The sequence below is a fragment of the Pteropus medius genome, unplaced genomic scaffold (assembly GCF_902729225.1).
Source record: "Pteropus medius unplaced genomic scaffold, Ma_sr-lr_union100, whole genome shotgun sequence".
NCBI lineage: Eukaryota > Metazoa > Chordata > Mammalia > Chiroptera > Pteropodidae > Pteropus > Pteropus medius.
In genome coordinates, this window is record NW_024351735.1 from 1,541,515 (window position 1) to 1,565,786 (window position 24,272).

General features: G+C 32.5%; 1 protein-coding gene across 1 annotated transcript in view; it reads right to left on the reverse strand.

Annotated features, from left to right (window-relative positions):
- Positions 1 to 24,272, reverse strand: part of WRN (WRN RecQ like helicase) — a 110,932-nt gene that overhangs the window by 85,429 nt on the left and 1,231 nt on the right. The window contains 2 exon segments of the mRNA XM_039846431.1: positions 589 to 701; positions 1,339 to 1,456. Of these exon segments, the coding sequence (XP_039702365.1) occupies positions 589 to 701; positions 1,339 to 1,431 (206 nt within the window). The 5' untranslated portion in view covers positions 1,432 to 1,456.

Consider the following 24,272-nt stretch of genomic DNA (forward strand, 5'->3'; position numbering starts at 1 on the left):
AAAAAGATGTAACAACTTCAAAGATCTGTATGAATTCCTTATTACTTCTTGTAAAATGTTTCAAGAGCCTCAGATTGCATTATTGCAGAATCCTAATTTAACAAAACAATTCTTTAAAATATGAAGTCATGTCTAATGTTATTTTAATGATCATTTGCCATAACTGTTGCTAAATAAATGCAATAGAGCCAATCACAATCATTATTCAATATTACTATGTTGGTATTTTTAATGAAATATAAAGGGGCATTTAGAGTTTGAATAATACTTGCATATTTTCTAACTGGTAAAATAATCACATGTGTTCAATAGTTTTATATAACACCTTAAGTATTAAAAGTAAAAAAATTAGCTAAAGTAATAGAAAGGCTTACGAATGAACAAACTGATATATTATAAATTTAATTCTGTGATTTTAAGTTTTTACTTAAAAAGAATTAAAACTTATCAGTGATATTATACATGTAGAAATAATTATCTATTAAACATACCTCATCTGTAAAACTCACTTTATTTACAAATATTACCAAAATAGTTATCTCCTAAGGTTCTAAATTCAAATGAAACTAGGAAATTCAAATCTCTTACCTAATATCTTCTGATAAGAAAGAACAATCACTAGGTTCATAACTGTACACAATGGATCCAGTGAATTCTAAGAAAGGGAGGTCATCTTCAAAAACACTCTTCTGAATAGGTGCCTGGAGTTAAATAAAATTCCAAAAAGGTACAAGTAAAGTTCACATTAAATAATAAGTGCTGATTAAAATAACAAAGTCCATTGAAGCATTCAAATTATAGTTCTAAATTTTATCACCTAATACTTTATAGACTATTGAAGTCAGAAGGGCAACATAATAAAAGTAAAGCCATCCATTGAAAAATTATTTTTCTAACAAGTTTATTTGCAATTAACGCTATTTTCATAAAAACATTTATTTTATTAATTTTTTCTGGAATTATATTAGTATTCTAGATGTAATAATGTTGCCTTAAAATGCTGAAGACTGGTAGATCTTAAATCTATGAAGACCTAAACTCACTCAACCATAAAAATTCAGCAAGGTAAATACTGCCTAATTATAACCTAAATTGCAACAAAATAATAAGGTCACCACCAAAATAGATAAAAGGGGAAAGTACAGAGTAAGAATTCTCACTTTGTAAACCCAATTAAAATGTAATCCCATTCACCCATTCAACGACTAGATTTTGATTGATTCACACAACAGCTACTCTAACTTAATGACTTGAAATTTAAAAGTGAGGATTGCCTCATTTTGCAGTCAAATTTACATAAAATTTTCCATCTGAAGGAATAACTGATGAACTGCATACCTTTCTTTCTTCTACAGCACATCTTTTATTCTCTACAGACATCCATTCAGGAAGTTTCCGCTGCTGTGAGGTTTCCAATCTTTTTTCATTCATCTTTAAAAGGGTCTAGTTGTAAAATCTAAAAATCAATTACTTTGTGAATAAATACAGTACAATCTTTGAAAGAAAACTCAAAGATAGACCTGTCAATATTGCTGAAGAACCAAACATACATATTTAGTCAGTTATGGCACTTAGGCTCAAATAAAATATAAGAGCTAGAATCACAAAAGAAAAAGAAACTGATAAAATATGCTAGATCTAGTAACTACACATTTAGTATTCTTTTCAAAATAAGTGAGCCCGTTTAACTGAGTGCTAAGGTTCCAACAGTTTCAAAATCCTATTATTCTGATGGACTTAACGATTTTTGTTTCGCACTAAATAAAGTTTCTGTGATTTAACAACAAAGTCTGAGTCAATCATCACCAAACCAATATTACAAGAAATGTTAAAGGGACTTCTTTAAGAAGAAAAAGATCAAAAATACAAATAATAAAATGGCAGTAATTACATATCTATCAACAATTACTTTAAATGTAAATGGATTAAATGAACCAATCAAAAGACATAGGGTGGCTGAATGGTTAAGAAAAACAAGACCCTTATATATGTTGCCTACAAGACACTCACTTCCGAATGAAAGACACACACAGACTGAAAGTAAAAGGATAAAAAAGATATTTCACAAAAATGGAAATAAAAAAAAAAAATCTGGAACAATACTTATACCAGACAAAACAGACATTAAAACAAAGGCTATAACAAGAGACAAAGAAGCAATCCCACTTTGGGGATTTATTCGAAGAAACCCAAAATATTATTTCAAAGGGACATGTGTACTTCAGCATTATTTAAAATAGATAAAATATGGAGGAAACCTGAGTATCCACCAAAGGAGGGATGGATAAGGAAGAGGTAGTACATATACACAATGAAATATTACGCAGCCATAAAAAAGAATGAAATCTTGACATCTGCAACAACATGAATGGACCTAGAGGGTACCATGCTGAGTGGAGCAAGTCAGACAGAAAAAAAATGACATATGACTTCACTTATGTGTGGAATCTAAAAAACAAAATAATTGAACAAATATAACAGAAAAATCCATAGACGCAGAGGACAAACTGATGGTTGCCAGGTAAAAGAAGGCTGGGGGAGGGAGGAGTTGAAGGAATTAAGAAGTACAAATTGGTAGTTACAAAAGTCATGAGGATGTAAAGTAGCATAAGGAATACAGTCAATAATATTGTAATAACTATGTATGGTGTCAGATGAGTACCAGATTTTGGGGGGTAATCACTTCTTCACTTATACAAATGTCTAATCACTATGTTGTACACCTGAAACTAATATAATACGGTATGTCAAATGTAATTAAAAAATTAAAAAATTATTAAAAAACAATAAAGTCTATCAGCCAGAAAAGCAAATCCTATTATTCTATGACTTTGATCCTTTCAAAGAATAATCTTTATCTCATTAATGATGAGAATCTGTGAGTGTATAAATTGCTATAAATTTTTGACATCTTTAATTTTATCATCTGTCCTAAGATCTAAGTAAACTCAGAAAACTGTTAGATTTGTTCACAAGTCTACTGAAAAGGAATTTTGAGACACACAACAGCTTTTCTATATTAAGGTTTTCTTGTTTTTTTATGCTCTTGGACCAACAAATGAACAAGTTTCTCTAAAAGTAAGAGTTTCCTAGATGATATATTTTCAATCTGTTACTTGCTTTGAGGGCTCTCCTCGATGTAAATCAAACTTCAAGAATGGTTATAGGAAACACAATGAATAAGAGAATCATAACTTACTTTTTATTAATGGTAAAATGGATCTATATCCTCATATGACTTTACTAAATTGAAGTAGCCTTAGCTCTTAATAAAAGTCTTCAAAAACCCCAACCTTCATTTTATTTCATATTTCTAGTCAAGGGGCAGCAGTTTTGAATATATACCTGCAGATTCTTATGATGAAACATAATGTTAATATGAAATAATCAAAACAACTATTTATGACTTAGGGATAGCCGGTTATCCCTTTTGATATTTAGCAATAAAAACTCTTAAGAAATTAAATGATATCTAACAAGTATCTATTTTAGTTGCTCATTTTCCCAAGCATAAACCCCCAAAACTGAGAATATTGATAAATTTTAGAAGAAAAAATTTAAAGATTACTTTAGCAAAAATTTCCACATAGAACAAACTCCACCACTCTCACACACTGAGAAGGAAAAGATTAACAGCAGACCAGTAACTCACTCTCCCTACTGGGGGTTGGGAATGAATGACCTCAATCAAGGGTCCCTTAAACATGCTAATGACCTCAAACTAGGTGGTAGCCTTGCAAACCTATCAATGGCATTAATAACAGAAACATATCGAAGAGTTCCTATCTGATAGTCAGGTAAGCTATGTAATTATGAGAATTGAACAGAAGAACCAAAACCAAAACAACTTCCTTTGTGCAATTTTTTTGCATACATTGCTCAAACTATTGTTACTCCAAAACCATAAGATGTCCTAATGCAGTAGAAAAGGACATTTTGGAATTTGTGTTTTAACAGTTTCCTCCAAAAAAAATAGAATATTCCATGTGTACTTGGTGCTTGCCTGCAGTTTTTGAATCATTAGCAGTTTGGTGTTGGGTAAGATCTATGATTCGCTGAATCAGAACTGATAACCCAAGTCTTGGTGATACTATTTATATTATACATAATAAGATAAAATATGTAATATATATATATACTTTATTCACTATAAAGCATTTTTACAAATGTTAGTAGTCATTAATAAGTTTATATTTGCCACAAATGAAAACCCTTGACGAGAGAGTCAAAAGTTGGTCTCAAAGTATATATACATATGTGGTCTGTAGTTAATCTAAAATATATTTTATAAAGCTGGAAAACAAGTTTTTGTTGTATGTAGCATAGATCACTTGCAAAACTGCCAGAAAATTGAAGTTTCTTCAAATAACACACAATTTTATAAAAACAACTATAATATCTTAGAATTTCATAAGTAATTCATTCATACTGCCAAAACAAACTTCGATAACTCTTCCCTGCAGCCACCTACGTTAAAGTCATTTTAATTTGAAATGTCTAATTTTTAGTTGTAAATACACTTTTTTAAATATAAAGTTGTCTAGATGCTTCCAGGCAAAGAATTTGAAAATAAACTTGTTTACAAACCTAAATCTTTGTCAAATTTATTTAGCCTTGGGACAGATAAAAACCATAGAGAAAATTAAAGGTGCAGAATAATTTACAGTAGGGAAATTCTCAAACATAGGATTTTAATCATTGATCAGATAAAGGTTATTCTCGGAAGGGATCCAAGTTGTTGAATAATATAGGATTTTTTTAATTTATACATTTAGCTATTATGTTGTTCAATACAACTTTGACACTTCTTTTTCTAAAATCAAGTCTTCTATCATTTCATAATGCTTCACGTTATAAGATTAAGGGATCTTAAATTCCTCTTTGAAATAAATAATGTATTTTGATGAGCTCTGGGCTTTCCTGGAATCATCTTGCCTATCTATCTACCACTATCTGCCACTTTTAAAAAGACTGTCTTTATTTAAACAACATATGCCTGGCATTTTTGTTGTTTATTTTTCTGTTTTTTGTTTTGACTAGCCCAATTTGAACATGTCTGCCTTTCAATAGGGAAATTCATTTCATTTACAGTTAGTGTAAAAACTTGAGTTTTCCCTTTCATCTTACTTTGATTAGTATTTACATTACTTTCTTCAGTTTCTTCTTACTCTTTTTCAATTTTTTCTGAGTGAAATTATCATTCATACTTTCTTCCCATTATCAATCATTAAAATTTCACATTTTTCCATCTTATTAGGATACTATCTCAGCAAAACAATAAAATTAAATCCCTCCCCCATCAAGACCCTACATTTGTACCGTCCCTCTACCCAGCAAGGCAAAACTCTTAGCATGCTTTCACTTCTCCACCCTTCTAACTACTGTTTTACGCTGATGTGGTTTTTGTTACAGCCAGTAGGTTTTTAGTATTGCTGTTTTATTTCAAGAATCTTTACTATTTTCTATGCATTTATGTTATAAATTTCACCATCCATTTTAATATAAATGTATGTATACATTTAAATATATATATAAATGTATATATTGCTTATTAGAGTTTCCTCTTCCTTTCATCTTACCCTATTGTGAATATCTCTTCTGACTCAATTGTTTACTTAGCAGACTTTTTCTGATTATTTTCTTCAGGTAAAATATGTAGATGATAAACTCTAATAACCCCCTATGTATGCAAAAATTTACTTTTTTAAATGGGAGAATGATGTGTTGGCCGAATGTAACAGTCTCTCAGTAGTTTGTAGATATTCTCTTACTGTCTGTTCTTTTCCTTCTAATGTTGCAAGTAAAAAGTCCATTGTTTTTCTGATAGTTTTTTCAATTGTAAGTGATCTTTTCCCATCTGAGAGCTTGAATGACTTTCAAGGACTTTTACATTTTAAAGATCCTAAGTGTAAACTCTTTTGAGTCCTTGGTTCCAAGTCTTATCTTAAGTTCAGAAAAATTTCTCCTTGCTATCAGCTGAATTATATCCCTCCCCCAAAAAAAGATATGTTGGGGTTTCTAACCCTCAATACCTTAGAATGTGACTTTATTTGGAGATGGAGTCTTTACAGAGGTAATCAAATTTAAATGAAGTAATCAGAGTGGTCTCTAATCAAAATAAATGGTGTCCTTATAAAAAGGGGGAAATTTGGATAGAGAGACATGTACAAAAGAGAAGACGATGCAGAAAAATACATGGAGAAGATAATCATGTACAAGACACAGAGAGGACTGAAAGAGATCCTTCTCTTACAGCCCTTAGGAAGAACGAACTCTGCCAACAACTCCAGAACTGTGAGACAATAAACTTCTTAACTCATCCAGTTTGTGGTACTTAATTATGGCAGCTGTAGCAAATTAATATACTCCTATTATTAGCTTATTATTTGCCATATCTATTCCTTTTTTCCTTCTACAGCATTTATTCACATGCTAGTGAATTTCTTGCCTGAATTTCTTCTATTCTCTATTTTTTCCTTCCTAACTACCACATCTTTAATTTTGTTCTGTATTTTAAGATCTTCTTCCACTTGATTTGCAAGATGCTAATTTCACCCTGAACTGTGATAGTCCTCTTTGTCTACTGAATTTTTATAATGTTAATATCTTGATTGTTAGTTCTAGACAGTTTCTTTGTTCTCTAGTTGAGCCTCCCTAAATGTGCTTACTATTTCTTTCTTTTGTAAAAATTATAGGAGTTTTCTATTCTGAGAGTTCTACTGTTCTTTCCACTTAATCTGAATTCCTTAGATGGACTGTTATGTTACTTGACTTGTATAACTATTTACCATCAGCAGTCATCAGCTCTTAGTGTCCCTCAGAAAGCTGCAAACAGGGGCCCAAGAGACTATAAATTTTCTACTGAAGCTTTAGGAGGCAATTTCTCTATTCACAGACCTCCACAGCTGTGATCTCAAGGTTTAGCGCCCCCAGCACACTGAGTCCATCAGCAGAACTCCTCTGGAAGTCCTGTAAGCCAGGAAAGATCAAGCAGGCTTCCTAGGACACATCAGTTGTTTAGTTCATTCAACAAATATCAATTTAGTTTTCAGCCATATTTGTTCTGCCACAATAATTTTTTGAGTATTTTACGTAGGAAATTGTGTTTTAATTCCTTTCCTATCCTCCAATTTTCCTTTTCCAAACATTTTCAGTTATTTTATTAATATATTTTCTGCTGAAGTCATTGATAGTATTTATAGAAACTTTAAGTTCTTTTTTATTTAGAAATTGCTTTTCATCAAGGATCAGCTATTCAATTTAGTGAGCTTAATATGTTGATTTTCTTCAAATACATGATGATTCTCGATTGCCCACTTCATCTATAAATGAAGGTCTTGACAATATTTTCAAGTTCAGGGTACATTCCAAAAGTAAATATATTTTTAAGGCTCAATGGTAAGGGCAACAGAGAATGTGAAAATAAAATTCTGTAAAACTTTTATAACTTCTTTATAAAATTAAAAATTTGAAACTTTAAATAAGAAACTTTAAATTGTTTAGATGAACATAATTTCTGTATACTAGGTTTTATGCTTTAAAAAGCTACACACAACTCCTGATTAAGACCTTTTAACAACAGTTTCTTAATATTCTGTATGGCAACCAACACAAAGAAGCTTTATTAGCACAAGTGGTAGCAAATTGCTTTGCTCCAATACACTGAAAACTTTTTCATGATTAACCAGCATTCCAACAATTCAATCTCTTTAAATTCAAGGGTGCTAAAATTCTTTAAATCTAATAAATAGCTTCTCCTTTTCTTCTATTGAGAAATATGTTAATTCCTTCTGATGATGTAAATAAGTTTTGAATACAAATGAATTTTTTTATATCAAGTATTTCAATACAATGCTAAAGCTCTGTCTCAGGCACACAATTGGCATTGCAGTATTATTAATTCTTCTTTAGGATTCAAATAACATCAATTAAACATCACTTCTAAAACTATTTTAACTTCACTCTCCCAAAGCTGAAATTTTACTCTCAATCCATAAAGTTTGTCAATACACATTAATATATTTTCCACATGATCACTGCAATTAATTCAAGTGCTCAAAATGTCAGTTAAGGATATCAATTTCTGAATAACTATTCTTCAACAAATCTGCAAAGTAAGACTCATTCATATAGAATAATTTGAGTTTTCCTGTTAGTTTATAAATCATCCTTTGGACTATCAACACACTTTAATAATGAAATAGCTAATCACATTTCTTCACTTAAAACTGAAAAGAAGTAGCAGCTTGGATTTCATAACACTTACCAGTTTTATGATATCATTTATTGTGGAATTCAGAACAATAGGCAAATTTTAATATATAAGAGCTTCTCTGTGAATTAGACAACATATCAGGATTTTTTAATATTGAACTTAATGTTAAGCCTTTATATCTTGTTACTGTCAGTCCCAAACTTCCAGTTTCCATATCTTGTGTTTTAAAATATTCATTTTTTTCACTTTGACTATTTCATCCTCAGTTGATTTTGAAACTTCTCTGCCAAGCAAATAATACTCTTCCAGGTGTTTTTCTTCAAGAATTCTACACGGCCTCCTAACTGAGGGCTATTACCAACATTTATGGATTCATAACTGCAATGAACACCATTTTCATTAGGTAACCTGATGGATTAGTGTTGTCTTTATGTCTTGGACAAATCTTCAACATATCTTCTAATAGGATAATTTAAAATGCCAACTTCTCCATTTCCTTTGCCGCACTGATCCCAAACATAGTGTTGCATACAGGCAAAAGCAAAAAGCAGTAAGGATTCTGGGCTTTATTATTTGTGAAATCCTATAACTAGCTTCTTGAGCTCAATCTGATTATTACTTTTATCACACTCTTAAAAGAACTTTGTACTTATTTTGTGCTCAAAGATGCTTTCAAAAGTTCAAGTCTTTCGTTTAGTAAAATAGATGTTTTATGAAAAGGTAGCAGGGTATTTTGTTTGACATCCTTATTTCATTTGATTAAAGCTGAAAAGTGAAGAATTATGGGAACATTAAACCTAATTCTGAGATAATCTTTTATTGCCTACTTATTAAATATTTACTATTATGTTTAATGGGTGAATGAGATGACTTTCCAACTTTAATCAATATATTAGATATTACAGTGAAAAGGTAAATATTTGTCGAAATTAAATCTATTTGAATATAAAGTACTTAACATATTGTAGGTCTTTAATTCCCTGGGAAAAATTTTTGGTTAATTTTTAGTTTGTCTGAATTCTTATAAACATTTTTAACAAATTCTGTTTGTTATAAAAAAATGTTTTAAATTAAAGAAACCAAACAAAAACTGAGTGCGCTGCAATATTTATTTTCATTTAGTTTAATGTTAAAATTTTTAAGTAAATAAAATATACTTCTGGGTAATCAAAATTATTTTATATGAATTTCTGAAGCCATATAAAATATTTTATATGAATTTCTGAAAGGCCTATATTTTCCTTATTAAATCAACTAAATTGTATATATTCAGTTATTAATTATTTTTAGATATAAGCACTAGTTCTTTAAATTCTAAAATCAAACATATTATGAATCCATCAAAACCAGGGTTTGACAAACTGTCACATCAAAAGCCCATAATAAGTAATTAAAAATTAAATAACAAGCAAGAAGACTAAAACTGTTTTCTATTAGACAACACTAAATATCATACAATAACAATTAGCTTACAATCATGCTCTTTTCTATGTTAGCAGTAAAACTGTGAAAATTAAGACAAAAGAAATTGAGAGAATTTTATTAAACACATAACTTTCTTGATGATTAAATAACATACACACACAATTGAAATAATAATTAGATAAAAAATTATTTAACAGGAAAGTCAAGGGGAAGTACTACATGATATAGCCACAACATAACTCTTTTGACCATGTTTACTATGCACAGTCATACATGTTACAGAACTCGTAGTTTATAAAGGAGCTACATAAAAAATGTTCAAATATAATTTTGCCTGTTATAAATGTTTGAATGTTTGTTTTACTAAATGCTTTTATACGTTTAAAAGCTATAAAAAATATGCAACCATCAAAATCTTTACCTAAAACTCATATCACTATGCTGTTGCACAAATTGGAAGCTACTAACTTTGCTCCAGATAACTCTTGCCAATAGTCAGAGTGGGCCTAGTGTTGCCAGAACTTCCGATTTTTCAAAAGACAAAGAACTGGATGTTACTATGCTATCTTCTATTTGATATCAATTTCCAAGACCCCTCTACAAGCCAAAATTTTGCCTCTATGACTCTCAACTTATAACCTCTGCTATAGACGGATCAATACTACCAGCTGGTGTAGATATACCTAAAAATTTTTTAAGTCAGTACCTCTTTACAAATCATTCTTTGAGTGAAATACTTGGGTACATTTTTGTAGGTACACTACGGAATGAGTGGTGGAGAAAGAAAATATGCTAACCAACGGCATTTACTTCAAGACATGCACAGCAACAGGGTTTTGGGCCAAGGCACCTACTTAAGCAGGGGAAGAGAAAGTGAATTATCCCAAGAATGGAGTATATCTCCTTTCCCCCACCCACACATCTGATTCTACTGCATCAACTCATACTCATTCTCCGCTCCATGGCTTCAAGAATCATGCTAAGAGCACTTATGTAGCTATGCAAATCTTCACTTCTTTAAAATGACTTTTTTCTCTTCTCTATCTCTTTAATTTATTCATTTGCTTCTTCTCTTTCCTTATCCTTCCACCTTTGCAAAACCACTCTCTTAATCATTAAGCCCTTAGGACATCAGATTCTGTTCAGTATCAAACAGTCTTAGGAACAAAGTTCTAGGTCTGTTGAACACAGAAACAAAGTTTTGGTCAAACTAAAAATAATATATTGACCTCATTTGTGTTTCAATTCCACACCTATGGAGATAGAAGGACTCTACCAGCATCTCCTCAAAACCAGACAGAATGGCACTATGATTGGGACCTGATGCAATGATCAACTGCCTCCTACCCAAGCCCCAACTCAATCAGTGGAGCCCATGACCCCAACTCCACTAGTTACCATGACTTAATGATCTTTCCCCTATATAACGTATGCCCTAGAGCCATCGGGGAGCCAGGTCTTTGAGTGTTAGCTCACCTGTGTCTCCAGGCTTGGCACTATTTCCTTAAATAAACCTTTACTTTTTTTACTGCAAATCCCTGTTCGTATCTTGTTTGGCTTTGATGTGCACAGGCAAATGAACCCCCTTTTTATTTCAGTTAACACATACTCAGCAAATTATTTTTTTTCCCATGCTGCAGAATTGTGATTGAAAACTGTCAACCCAGACTATGGCATTGGCCCAGTTCTTCCAGTCCATCAACTATCAGTATCAACTACATGCTTTAACAGTCAAATTATTAAAAGAACTGGTTTGATTGAGTAGTACAAAAATTAGTATATCTAACCAGAGCCAAGGCTAAATGGAAGATAAGCCATCTTCTTCATGAAGCCAGGCCAAGGAAGTTTTTTTGTGCAATATCAAGATTTCCCTCAAAATACTTCTCTAGTTTTTATACCATTTTACCTATAGTTTCATTTTTAAGAATCTTACAAAAATTACCAGCATTCTTCAGAAACATTTATATATAAGGACAGTCATCCATGTTATATACTATTTAAAATATACATTACATAATATAATGTATAATATTTGTAATAAAAAGTTGAAAACAGACTACATACCTAACAATGGAAAAATAGTTATATAATAAATTACTCCATAAAACGGAATGCTATGCAGTTACTAAAAACATGCTCTTATAATTTATCAAGTGAAAAAAAGCAAGTTAGACTAATTTTATAAAATAAATATATGTATTTGTATATATACATATATGGATATTATATATACATATTATAAATTTTTTTAAAGGTCTAGGACCTTTAAAAAAGGTCCTAGTGTACCAAAATATTAATGGTTATCCCACAACTGTAGTTTTTAATTTTCTTCTTTACACTTTTCTATAGGTTCTAAATTTTCTATGAGAACATGTGTTACTTTTAGTAATGTGGGAGAAGTATGCCAATAAAAGAAAGATTTTTTTTTAAATGAACAATCAAGGCTACATTTTTTTTTAAACTATAGAACAAGACTTACAAATTTTTTCTCTAAAAGGTCAGATAATAAACATTCTAGGCTTCGTGGGCAAATTGTCTCTGTCGCTACTACTCAAGTCTGCCATTGTAGCACAAAAGCCATCATCAATACTTAACAATAAAAAAATACTTAAACAAATAAGCATGGCTATGTTCCAATAAAACTTTATTTATAAACAGCAAAATCTGAATTTATACAGATTTCACAAAATATTCTTCTTTCCATTTTTTTTCGCTCATTTAAAAATCTAAAAACCATTTAGTTCCTGGTCAGTACAAAAACAAGCAGCAAGTCAAATGTGCTCCATTGGCCCAGTTTGCAAATTGCTGCTAGAGAACAGAGACAAAATGCTCTAACACTGGCAAACATCCAATGCTGCTGGTATTATCAACCCACTATAGCTATTTTTTAATCACCATTAATACAGTCATAAAATACCTAATAAGAATGCAACTTCCTGGTAAAGGCTTTTTGAAAAATTAATTACAAAATTGACCTATGATAGCTAAATTAGTGGACTTACTATAGGGTTAGTAATATTAGCCAATTAAATGTTAAGAAATTATCTGCCCAAATTATGACTTAGTTTTGAAAGAAATTCATCTTAAGTGATTTTATTTGACAGCAATTAGATAATAGGACAAGCTGTCTAGCGAAGCCACTACTAGTTCATGTCAATAAAAATCACACCAATAAGATTTAAGTAAGAACAAATTTAGAAAAATTAAGAGCAATCACATTCCGAATTAGCTAAGAAAGGATAGCTTTTTAATCACCTAGATTTTAAACCATACTCTACTTCACTTTGGCAGACTGAAAATTCATCTCAAGAGTACATTTTTCCACTTAGAATGCTGTTATCTTCTAAGAAGTAGACAGACTTAACAGGAGTCTCAAGAGAAAATTGGGTTTCAATGGATTAGCTCAGAGATTTCTTGTTCCTAAAACCTCTAAGTTAAGAAAATAAATACCTACTGTTACCACAGTAACTGACTTGCCTAATTGCTTGAGGGCTAAACTGAATAAAGTATCCCAACCTTTTTGAAAAGCATAAAAAAATAATAAATAAACTCTACCACACTGTTAAGTTAAATGGCATACACAGATGACAATTTCAAGTCCAAGAAAAAGTTACCAGTAAGTAGTGCAATGTTTAACTCTGAGAGGCAATTATATTGTTTAATATGTATGAATTTTCACTTACGACCCAAAACAGTTCAGTTCTATTTTGTTCAAAATATGTAACGGCTAATCTGATGAAATACACTGCTCTATAAAATCTGATTATTTAATTAAAAATGCAAGAATGTTTAAAATTGCTCTGAAATCTGCTAACAAAATGTCATAAAAGAGCAATCATGGTATATAAGCTATCACTTTGGGCATTTATGCAAATTTTACGAATACCCATGAAGTTTCAAAATGTTTCTCTGAGGAAGAAAGCTATATCACCATCACTGTGCACAAAGGACACCTAATAACAAAGGCTACCTGATATTGTGAAAGTTACCAGACAGCTCTAATATTAAAAATTACACTATGAAGAAGCAGAGAAGTAGAGCGGAAAGAAATCTGGACTTGGAGTCAGAAAACCTAGCCTCCAATGTTGCCTTGTGCCAAGAAAAATTATCTAAAACTTAGAAATAAGACAAAAAGAGGGCAGTATGTTCTTTCAATGTCATATAAGAGCACAAACCCACCCAAACATTACTTCATTTGGAAACATACCTTTATTTGACTCATTATTTACTATTTATTAAAGACTCAGACTCTATGAAGTTACATACTAACTTGTAAATTTTTGTCTAGTAAAGATGCAACTGAATTCTATTCAGTAAAAAATATAATCTCGACGGCTATGGTTTTTATTGCCCTATAGGACAGCTTTGCAACTAACCTAGCAACGTTATTCCAAAGTTCTTTGTCTACATGTGATGGTCGATTTTCTATGTCAACTTGACTGGCTAAGAGTGACCAGCTCAAAGCCAGTAAAACATTATTTTGTGGTAAGTCTGGGAGAGTGCTTCCAGAGGTTAGCATTTGAATAGGCATACTGAGCAAAGAAAAGTGTCCTCACCAATGAGGGTAGGTATCATCCAATTTGTTGAACAAAAAGGCCTATTTGCTCTCTGCTTAAGCTGGGACATCCATCTTCTCCTGCCCTCACACATCAGCATCCCTGGTTCTTGGGTTTTTGGACTGGAACTACACCACTTACTTTCCTGGGCCTCCAGCTTGCTGATGCCAGATTATGGAACTTCTCAGCCTCCATAACTGCATGAGCCAATCAATCCCTTATAATAAATTTCTTTCTCTATTTCTATGTATATCTTATTGGTTCTGTTTTTCTGAAGAACTCTAATACATGCTATAATCTTTGTTCCTCTTTGAACCAATTTTATTTCCTTTGTTCCCCTCTTCAATGAACTGAATAAATGAAGTATGTGTTCATTTGGTATTTGTATGAGAATCAGTCTTTAATTTTTTTGAAATTTATTCTTTGACATTTGGCCACTTAGTATCCACGTGACTTTAGACAAGTCACTTTACTGTTCTAAGTTTTCATTTCTACATCTGTAAAATGGGAATAAATTCTAATCATATTACTTGCCTTATTATATAACATTATTATCTATTATTCGCCTTATTGACCACAGGGTTGATGTGAAGATAAACAATGATAAATATGATGTCACATTTTTAAAACTGCAGTAAAATGTGAGTTGGTATATTGGTAGGAGTATTGATAGACCTTTTACTGCTATTATACTTCATTCCCTTTAGTGTACTGAGAAAGATCAAGAATCTGTAGGTTTACCCAGAGATACTAAATCCATACAAACTAGATGAAGTATACAAATTTCCAAAGTTAATTAAGCACTGAAGCGCTTCACAGGCAAAATGTTCTTTTAAATGATAAATTCAAATAGAGAAGAGAAAATGGATTCTTATTCAAGAAGATTTCATTCTTACCAAACAGACCTGACCCAAGGAGTATTGAATTTCAACATGCATCTATTCCTTCTCTAACTATACCACACAAACTACATTTAAGAGGTTTCAGACTACATTATACATTACAATAGTAATGTTAATATACTCATTTAAACTTTTCATGTATGTAGAAAATGTAGGAAAAAAAATTTCAATGATTGATGGTATAAAATTGGATTTGTGTTTTCAATAATCTAACACAGAAAGCTTATAAAACCAAAGCAGCTTAAATGCTTCAGCAATTCAATTTGGTTAACGACGCCCTAATTTTGGTTAGACTCTTTGGGTTTCACCTATACAATTGTTATTTTTACCAAGAGAGGCAGCTTCCAGTAAAAAAGGCCTTTCAAATTCAATCAACAATGCAATGAACTTTTAAAATTCTGAGTTTGATTTATCAAATTACATATTTCCTGAAAATGTAACCTCCCCCTTTGAGTTTATCTACACTTATCCATATACTAGCAACTCATTTATATATGTATATATAAATATATGCACACAATACACACATATATATACACATACACACAATTCATACTTTATTGTAGAAGATGTAATTTAAGCAGTATTCTCCTGAATTGTTTTTGAGAATTCCTTTCTACTTTTGGATGCACTATCAAGAGTATGAGGGGATAGAAAAAAAACAAAGATGAACCAAATAATACATTATAAAGCCCTCATTAAATTCACTAAAGAGGCTTTCATAACTTTCTTTAAAATCTATTGCTAGATTTCTGCTATTCTTAATTTCCCTACAAATAACCCAAGCAAGCAAACCAGAAAAGCTAAATAAAACTACCTATTAGCATTAGGTTCAGTTATAGTTAAGTCACTGAAATTTTAAAAACAGGATGATTTTTTTTGAGAAAATTATTTGTCAGTATCTGCCAAATTTTCATTACTGTCAAATAGTATATAACATATAATTTGTATTAATAAAGTAAATGGAAATAAAGTGTAAATGGAACCAACCAAATAAATACAATAAAATGCCATTAAAATGCTAGCAACAGGGGAAAAGGATAAAAGCCTCTCTCTATGCTGTGTCATTGTGAAAAGCCTCACTGCCCATAAGCCAGAACATGACTTGACCTGAACTGAATCCATGGCACACTGAAGTGCTTTATAACTGAATTTCACTATCCAACTGAATAATTCATTATTTTTAATGAATTTCCTGTTCTGTAAGTAGCTAAAGCCAGTCAGCTGAAATCAACCATTATAAACTGGGAAACTGCAGAGAAAGTTTTCAAGTAAGTCCATTTAAAACTTGCTTAGTCTGCCTATTTTTCCTTTTATATTTATTATTGTTACTTCATATGGCCTGAAATGAAATTTTATAGTACTCATTATCAAGTGGACATTGACAGTTGCCCACCCAATATCCATTTCACCCTGCACTCTTTTTACAGTACCATAAATTTAATTCAGATAATGACCAGTTACCCACAAAGCCAAAGTGCTTCAGGGAAGCTGCCCCCACTCGCGGCTCCCATGGTAAGACCAGCTACTCTAAAAATCCCATTCCCCTTGCCACAATGATGATTCAGAAACTCAGGCCAAATTCCCGTGGATTTGGTTAAAGAAAAAAAATATATGACTTAATTCAGGCCAATGACACAAAAGGAGATGTTATGGGGCGGGTTCTGAGAATGGTACTGTCTTGCTCTTGTAAGAAAGCTAGAGGAAGAGATGCCCTCTATTTGAGCAGGTGAAGCCTAAGCCTTCTATAGCCATTTTGCCACCATGATGGAAGTCAGCTTGAAGATAAAGCCTGCTTAATACAAAGCCAACACACAGAGGCAAGGATGAGAAATAGAGTCTCAGTCAATGGACTACACCACCTTCAAGTCAGCCCTACTTCAGCCTTCACATTATATTTTAATATTAAATTTCCTTATTTTTTAAGTCTGTTTGAATCGAGTTTTCTGTGCTTGCATTCTAACTAATACACAAATATAAGTGAAAATAAAATTATGTGGTCAATCCTTTTCTTTCTTTAATCCCGTATCTTAAATAAAAACAAATTATAAGGATAAACAAAATAGCCACGCAAAGTTACAATATCAAAATTTTCATAACGCTACAGTTTCAAAACCTTTTAAAATCAGAATAAGAATCAAAATAACATTAAATAGCAATTAAAATCATAACTTAACTGAGAGTGATATTTAACTTTAGGATGCAAAGCTCTGCATTGGGTTGAAAGTCGGCATTGCCAGGTAGAAAGTAAAATGTATAAATTTTACAGTAAGACCAATTTAAATGTAGGAGGACTAGTGAAGGATGAAAATGGAGATTGGGTGAAAAAGAAATTTGGAATTAATATACAATTCAGAAAGCAACTAAATTTACCCACTGCAAATCTTGCATAAGAATTTCCAATACAGTCTCTTCAGACAGGGAAGTGTATGTGAAATAAATAAAAGGAAAAATCAACAATTTTATGACACCTCCTAGAAGGCAAAAGTTATCCTCCAGTCCAATTATCTTTCTACTGGACTTCAGTGCCTTTGTTTTATGAAAGAACAGCAAAAGCAAATCAAGTGTCAATAGATGATGTTTCATGGCTGTACATCTAAATTTCCAGGAGAAACAACAAAGCTTTGATATTTTTTCCAATGGCTTCTATTTTTTCTATCACAAACCAGAACGATCCCATACCTCTATCCTATTAGCCTCAAAGAGACTTAAAAGGGGGTCAAACTCTGCCCTTCCCTGAGGAGCTAGCCTGTTAGACTAAAGGTGGAAGAGATCATAAAAATGCAGAGATAAGAACAGCGGAGTCAGAAAGAAACAAAGGTCTGAAGTAGGCTCAGGAGGGAAGGTCATTGGCTCCACTACTGGGGAGAGAATATAAAATTATTTTAATTTCTTCTTTCCCCATGAAGAAGTTATTCAGAAACCATCCACTTTCTTAATCCTCCCATGTATTAAGCATTTTATCAAAAAAGAAAAAAGAAAAATTATCTTTAAAAAACGCTGACTGCTGTTACCAATCAGCTTTTACAAGAGGTAAGCTTAACTTTTATCAAAAATCTAAAGCTTCCTAAAATAATTTTCCCTCAGTATCTGTTTAAGGGTAGGTAATTTATCTGTTTCATTAAAAGGAACAAATACGCCTGAGAAGATAAGATTCAAGATAAGCATAGTCAAATTAAGTATTTTTCAATATATGAGCAAGAATCAATTTAAAACATAATTTATATCTAAACTCAGTAACAGTAAAAATGACAACCTATTAAGGAATGAGCCTAACATAAAATATATGACTCATTTTAAAAACAACTAGAGAAGTTTACTAAGATATCAAAAAAAGGGCTAGATAAGATACACTGAGCTCCTGGATATTTAGTCTCAAAAATAAATATATTAATCAAATCAATACACTTGAGACCAATACCAAGAAAAAATGTCAGCAGGATTTTCATCAGATCACACAAGTTTACATTAAAGTCCACTAGAAAGAGAAAATGCTCAAGAGCAGTAAATATTTTTTTGAAAAATAAGACCAATAAGTGAAAATTCACTCTACTAAATATAAAACAATACAAAAAAACAGTAATTAAAATAGTGTGGAACTGGTATAAAAATGGAGATATAAATCAATGAAATAAAACATACCATGTCCAGAAATAAAGCCATGTAAATATTGAAATTTGACAGATGATAAAGCAGGCATTTCTAATCTTTAAAAGAACAAAGTATTCAATAAATGAGGCCAACAAAACTGTCTAAAATTCTGATATATCATTATCAGGAAAAATTTAAAAGATTAATCATCTACGATATTTGCAAAAGCATAAAAATTGGCTCAGCATTTTCAGACATTTGTAGAAGTTATCAAAATTTTATATCTTCAAACCCTTCAAATTAACAAATCATATTTATCCTATGGAAATACATGCACATATGCACAAAGATGCATCCAAAGGATGTTCATGATATCAGTCTGTAACAGCAAAAACAATAGAAGCAATTAGTTGGGTAATTAATAGTTCAATAATGACATATCCATAATATGGCATAATAAACCGTAAGAGCATATAACTATATGTATTAAAATGAGAAGGTCTGTAACATATATGCTAAGTGAAACAGGAAAAACTAAGTGTCAGTAATACCATTTAAATTTTAAAATATAAAATGAAATTCTGTGTCTATGTAAATGCAAAGAACGATCCAGGTTGACACGTATCAGTTAATAGGGGTCCCTACAGGAAAAAAAAATGGAATTGAGGTCAGGTATGTGAAAGAAAAGTTTTAATATTCTATAGTTTATTTGTTTCTCAACAAACATGATATCTATGTCTCTCTCCCTCTCTTCTTCCCTCCTTCCTGTATAGATAGTTCTTTCTTACAATCTGAGAGTAATATGAAGAGCCTGTAAATATCAGTGACTTATACTTTTCCAAGTTGGGCTACTGAGGATAAATATAGTGTCATGGTTTTAGTAAAATCAAGAATGAAAAAAGCAAAAAGAGGCTTGACTATCTTAATACTGTGAAAGAAGAGAGTAATGAACCCATTAAGCCGTCCCCAACTCAGCTCTTATGTGTAACAGCAAAGCTTTTTGAATGAGACTGACTTCATCACCAGTACCAGGAATGAAACTCAATTACTTTAAGGCCAATAGGGAAATCCCATTCCCCTTGCTACAGGACTGATTCAGGAATAAGAACTGTTACCCAGTTCTCTAGACTCCAATCTTCATTTCCTATGCATAATTACTAGATCTAAGGTGGACCAATTGTAACAAAGCTCTGGATTCTCCTTCCATAGTATGGGAAAGAATGCTTTCGTTCCTGCTAGATGTGAAGGAAGAAATATAGAGCCATCATTGCTACACACAATCATCTTAAAACCATCCAAGAAATCACTCTGAAGATAAAGCACTTTTCATGCCTTCTTCATGGAAAAGGGCCAAGCACAGGGCCAGAAAAATAGTCATGGCTCTGACTGAACCTGACTGAAGGTCACTCTATCTCAGGATGTATCAATTAAATAGGCTAATAAATAACTTTTATTTCTGAAACCCATTTAATTTGGTGTTTCCATTATTTGCATCTGAAAGCATCCCAGTTGATGGAATGGGATAAGTAAAACCTAACACCACTTCCTGACCTTTTGAAGACTGTAAAGAATTCCATTTTCTTTATCTATCTCTATTGATATTATATCCCCATTGATATTTATATTGAAGATTAACTATTCCTTATTGATGACAGGTTGCTTGCAAATTTTATCACAAATTATGTTCAGTGAAAATCTTTGTGTGTAATTCTCAGCATTCATATTAATATTTCCATAGAATTCCTAGATATGAAATTACTAAATCAGAGTATTCCTACTTCTTTGCCTGTCTTCTCACCAATAAATTATTCACAACCTTGAGAGATAAGACAAGCCAAAAAAGCCTACAAAGAAAGCCAAGATAAAAGAAATCAAAGAAGATACAAAAAAATGGAAAGATATTTTGTGTTCTTGAATTGGAAGAATCAATATAGTTGAAATGACCTTACCACCTGAAGCATTATACAGATTTAATGCAATCCCCATCAAAATCCCATCAGCATTTTTTAAAGAAATAGAATAAAAAAATCATAAGATTTGTATGGAAGCACAAAAGCCCCCAAATTGCAAAGCCATCCTGAGAAAAAAGAACAAGGCTGGAGGCATCACTCTGCCTGACTTCAAATTATACTACAAAGCGACGGTAATCAAAACGGCATGGTATTGGCAGAAAAACAGACACATGGACCAGTGGAACAGAATTGAGAGCCTGGAAGTAAACCCATATGGGCAAATAATTTTTGAAAGAGGAGCCAAAAACATACAGTGGAGACAGAAAAGCCTCTTCAATAAATGGTGCTGGGAAAATGGAAAAGCCATCTGCAAAAGAATGAAACTAGACTGTTGTCTATCACCACACACCAAAATTAACTCAAAATGGATTAAGGACCTGAATATAAGACCGGAAACAATAAAATGCATAGAAGAAAACATAGGAACTAAACTCAAGGACCTTAGACTTAAAGAGGATTTTATAAATTTGACTTCAAAGGCAAGGGAAATAAAAGCTAAAATAAATGAATGGGACTACATCAAACTAAAAAGCTTCTGTACCGCAAAAGAAACTGTCATCAAGGTGAAGAGACAACCATCCGAATGGGAAAATATATTTACAAGCAACAGCTCTGATAAGGGCCTAATATCCAAAATATACAAAGAACTCATAGGACTCAATAACAACTACAAACAAACGATCCAATTAAAAAATGAGCAGAGGACCTGAACAGACACTTCTCCCTGGAGGACATACAAATGCCAGCAAATATTTGAAAAGATGCTCAACATCACTAGCTATTAGAGAAATACAAATCGAAACCACAATGAGATAGCATTTCACACCTGTTAGAATAGCTGTAATCAACAGGACAAGTAATAACAAATGTTGGAGAAAAAGAAACCCTCATACATTGCTGGTGGGACTGAAAATTGGTACAGCCACTATGGAAAACAGTATGGAGGTTCCTCAAACAACTAAGAATGGATCTACCATATGATTCAGCAATCCCTCTACTGGGTATTTACCCCTAAGACCTGAAAACCCATATCCGAAAAGATATTTGCACACCAATGTTCATAGCAGCATTATTCACGGTGGCCAGGACATAGAAGCAACTGAAGTGTCCTACGATAGGTGATTGGCTAAAGAAGCTGTGGTACATATATACAATGGAATATTACTCAGTCATAAGAAGAGGTGAAATACTGCCTTCTGCGACAATATGGATGGATCTTGAGATAATCGTGCTAAGAGAAATAAGCCAGACAGAAAAAGTTGAAAATCACATATCACTTATACGTGGGATATAAACCTAAAAGCAACAAATGAACAGGACAAACAGAGAATCATGGACATGGAAAATAGACAAGTGGTTACCAGAGGGTGGGGGGAGAGGTGGGGAGATAGACAGGTAAAAGGGGTCAAATATGTGGTGACAGAAAGAAATCTATCTATGGGAGGTGAACACACAATGTAAATATATATATATGCCTTACTGTTAAAATGTACAACTGAAACTTATCGGATTTCATTAACCAATGTCATCATAATAAACAAATAAACAAACAAATAAATAAGACAGACAGACAAGATAAACCTCTACAGAAGCTGCATTATAATAAGCATTTGCTGACGAATTTCAAACTTGACAACTAAGAAAAGATGCCTCACGTCACCTGCCACTCTTAAAAGAACACTTTGGTCAAAGAACAGAAATCCATGAAAGGCTTATAGGTTGACAATGAGTTTCCATGTAACCGTATATAACTCAATACCTAACTTTCCAGTATTAGATATATAGATCAAATTGACAGTATTTGAATTGGGTGTTAATGGATCATTTTCATCACCATCAGTACAGTAGCTATTTATATCTCTATCCTACCTTTTTTCCCCTCTATTTGTCCAGTGGGTCACAACCTTCGATGCACAATATCTGAGGAAGACAGTGTCTCTCAGTTTTCTGACTAGGTCTCCTCCAATAATCTTACCTACACCTTGCTCTACCCATGTGTTCACATGAGGACACCATGTCATTACCAGTGACTAAATCTTTCCATAATCTCAATTCTAAACGTCTCACTTTCCAATCAACATTTTCTATTTTTCAAGTCCATTCCCGATAGAAACTCAACTCAAACAATCTTTTGATCTAGCTGGGACCTATAATCCAAATTTATTTACATAATTACATCTGTGCCCATATACTCTACTGTGATGGTTAATTTATAGCAGCAACTTGACTGGGCCACAAGTGCTCAGATATTTAATTAAACATTATTCTGTGAGGGTGTTTTCACTCACCTCACCCCCAGGAAGTTCTTACTTCCTCCTTGAGCTGTTTAAACTACTAAATTATAACCACTTCCTTGCATACTCCCTTGACTCCATTGCCCATCAATGGTTTCATATTCTCTCTTGGCAAAACTCTAACCCTGAATAAAAACAAATTCTCTGCCAACTCATGCCTGTAGCTATGCAGCTGAATCAATGTAGCAGGTGAAAAACACAATCATGTTGAGTGGTCTCACCTTAAATTTGTTAGCACCAACCTCAAATGGGTCCTTATTTCTCCTAGCAATTCTACAACTTTTCACTAATTGTTTACTATCCTCTTCTTCTAATGCATACCTTCGCTTCTCTCCTTAAACCTATTCTATCTCCTCCCCCATCCACACTCTCAGCTTATGACCTTGCCTCAGATTTCACTAAACAAACAAAAAAGACTTTACGCAAGCTCCTACCTTGAAATTTATTTACATAATTACATCTATGCCCATATACTCTACTGTAATGGTTAATTTATAATATCAACTTGATTGGGCCACAGAACACTCAGATATTTAGTTAAACATTATTCTGGGTATGTCTGTGAGAGTGTTTCTGGATATCATTAACATTTCAGTCAGTAAACTGAGTAAAGCAAACTACCCTCCCCAATGTGGGTGAGCCCCACCCAATCTGTTAAAGATGTAAATAAAACAAAAAGGCTGAGTAAGGGAGAATTCATTCTGCCTGACAGTCTTCAAGCTAGGACATTAGTCTTCTCCTGCCTTTGGACTCAAACCTATACTGAAACATACACCATCAGTTCTGCTGGATCTCAGGCCTTCAGACTTGGACTGGAACTATACCATCAGCTCTCCTAGGTCTTCAGCTTGCCAACTGAGGAATATGAATATATATATGGAAATACATATATGGAAATATATATATATGGAATTGGGAATTGGCCCACATTATTACAGAGGCTGAATAAATACAGATATAAATATGCATATATAGGTATATATATTTCCCATGAGCTATACTAGAGTCAGCTACACTAGCATTTTTCACTTCCGCTTCTTCCATTGTCTCTTAAACCACTGTACTCATTCCACCCCACCAAAAGGGCTCATATCAAGGTTAGCAATGACTTTCATGTTGCCAAATCCTATAGTGAATTCTCAATCCTATTTGGCTCAATGTACCAGCAGTATATGACACAATTAGTCATACCTACTTTGAAACACTTTACAGCGGTCCCCAAACTTTCTGGTACCAGGGACTGGTGCTCCTAATGCCAGAATCTAATGCCTGATGAT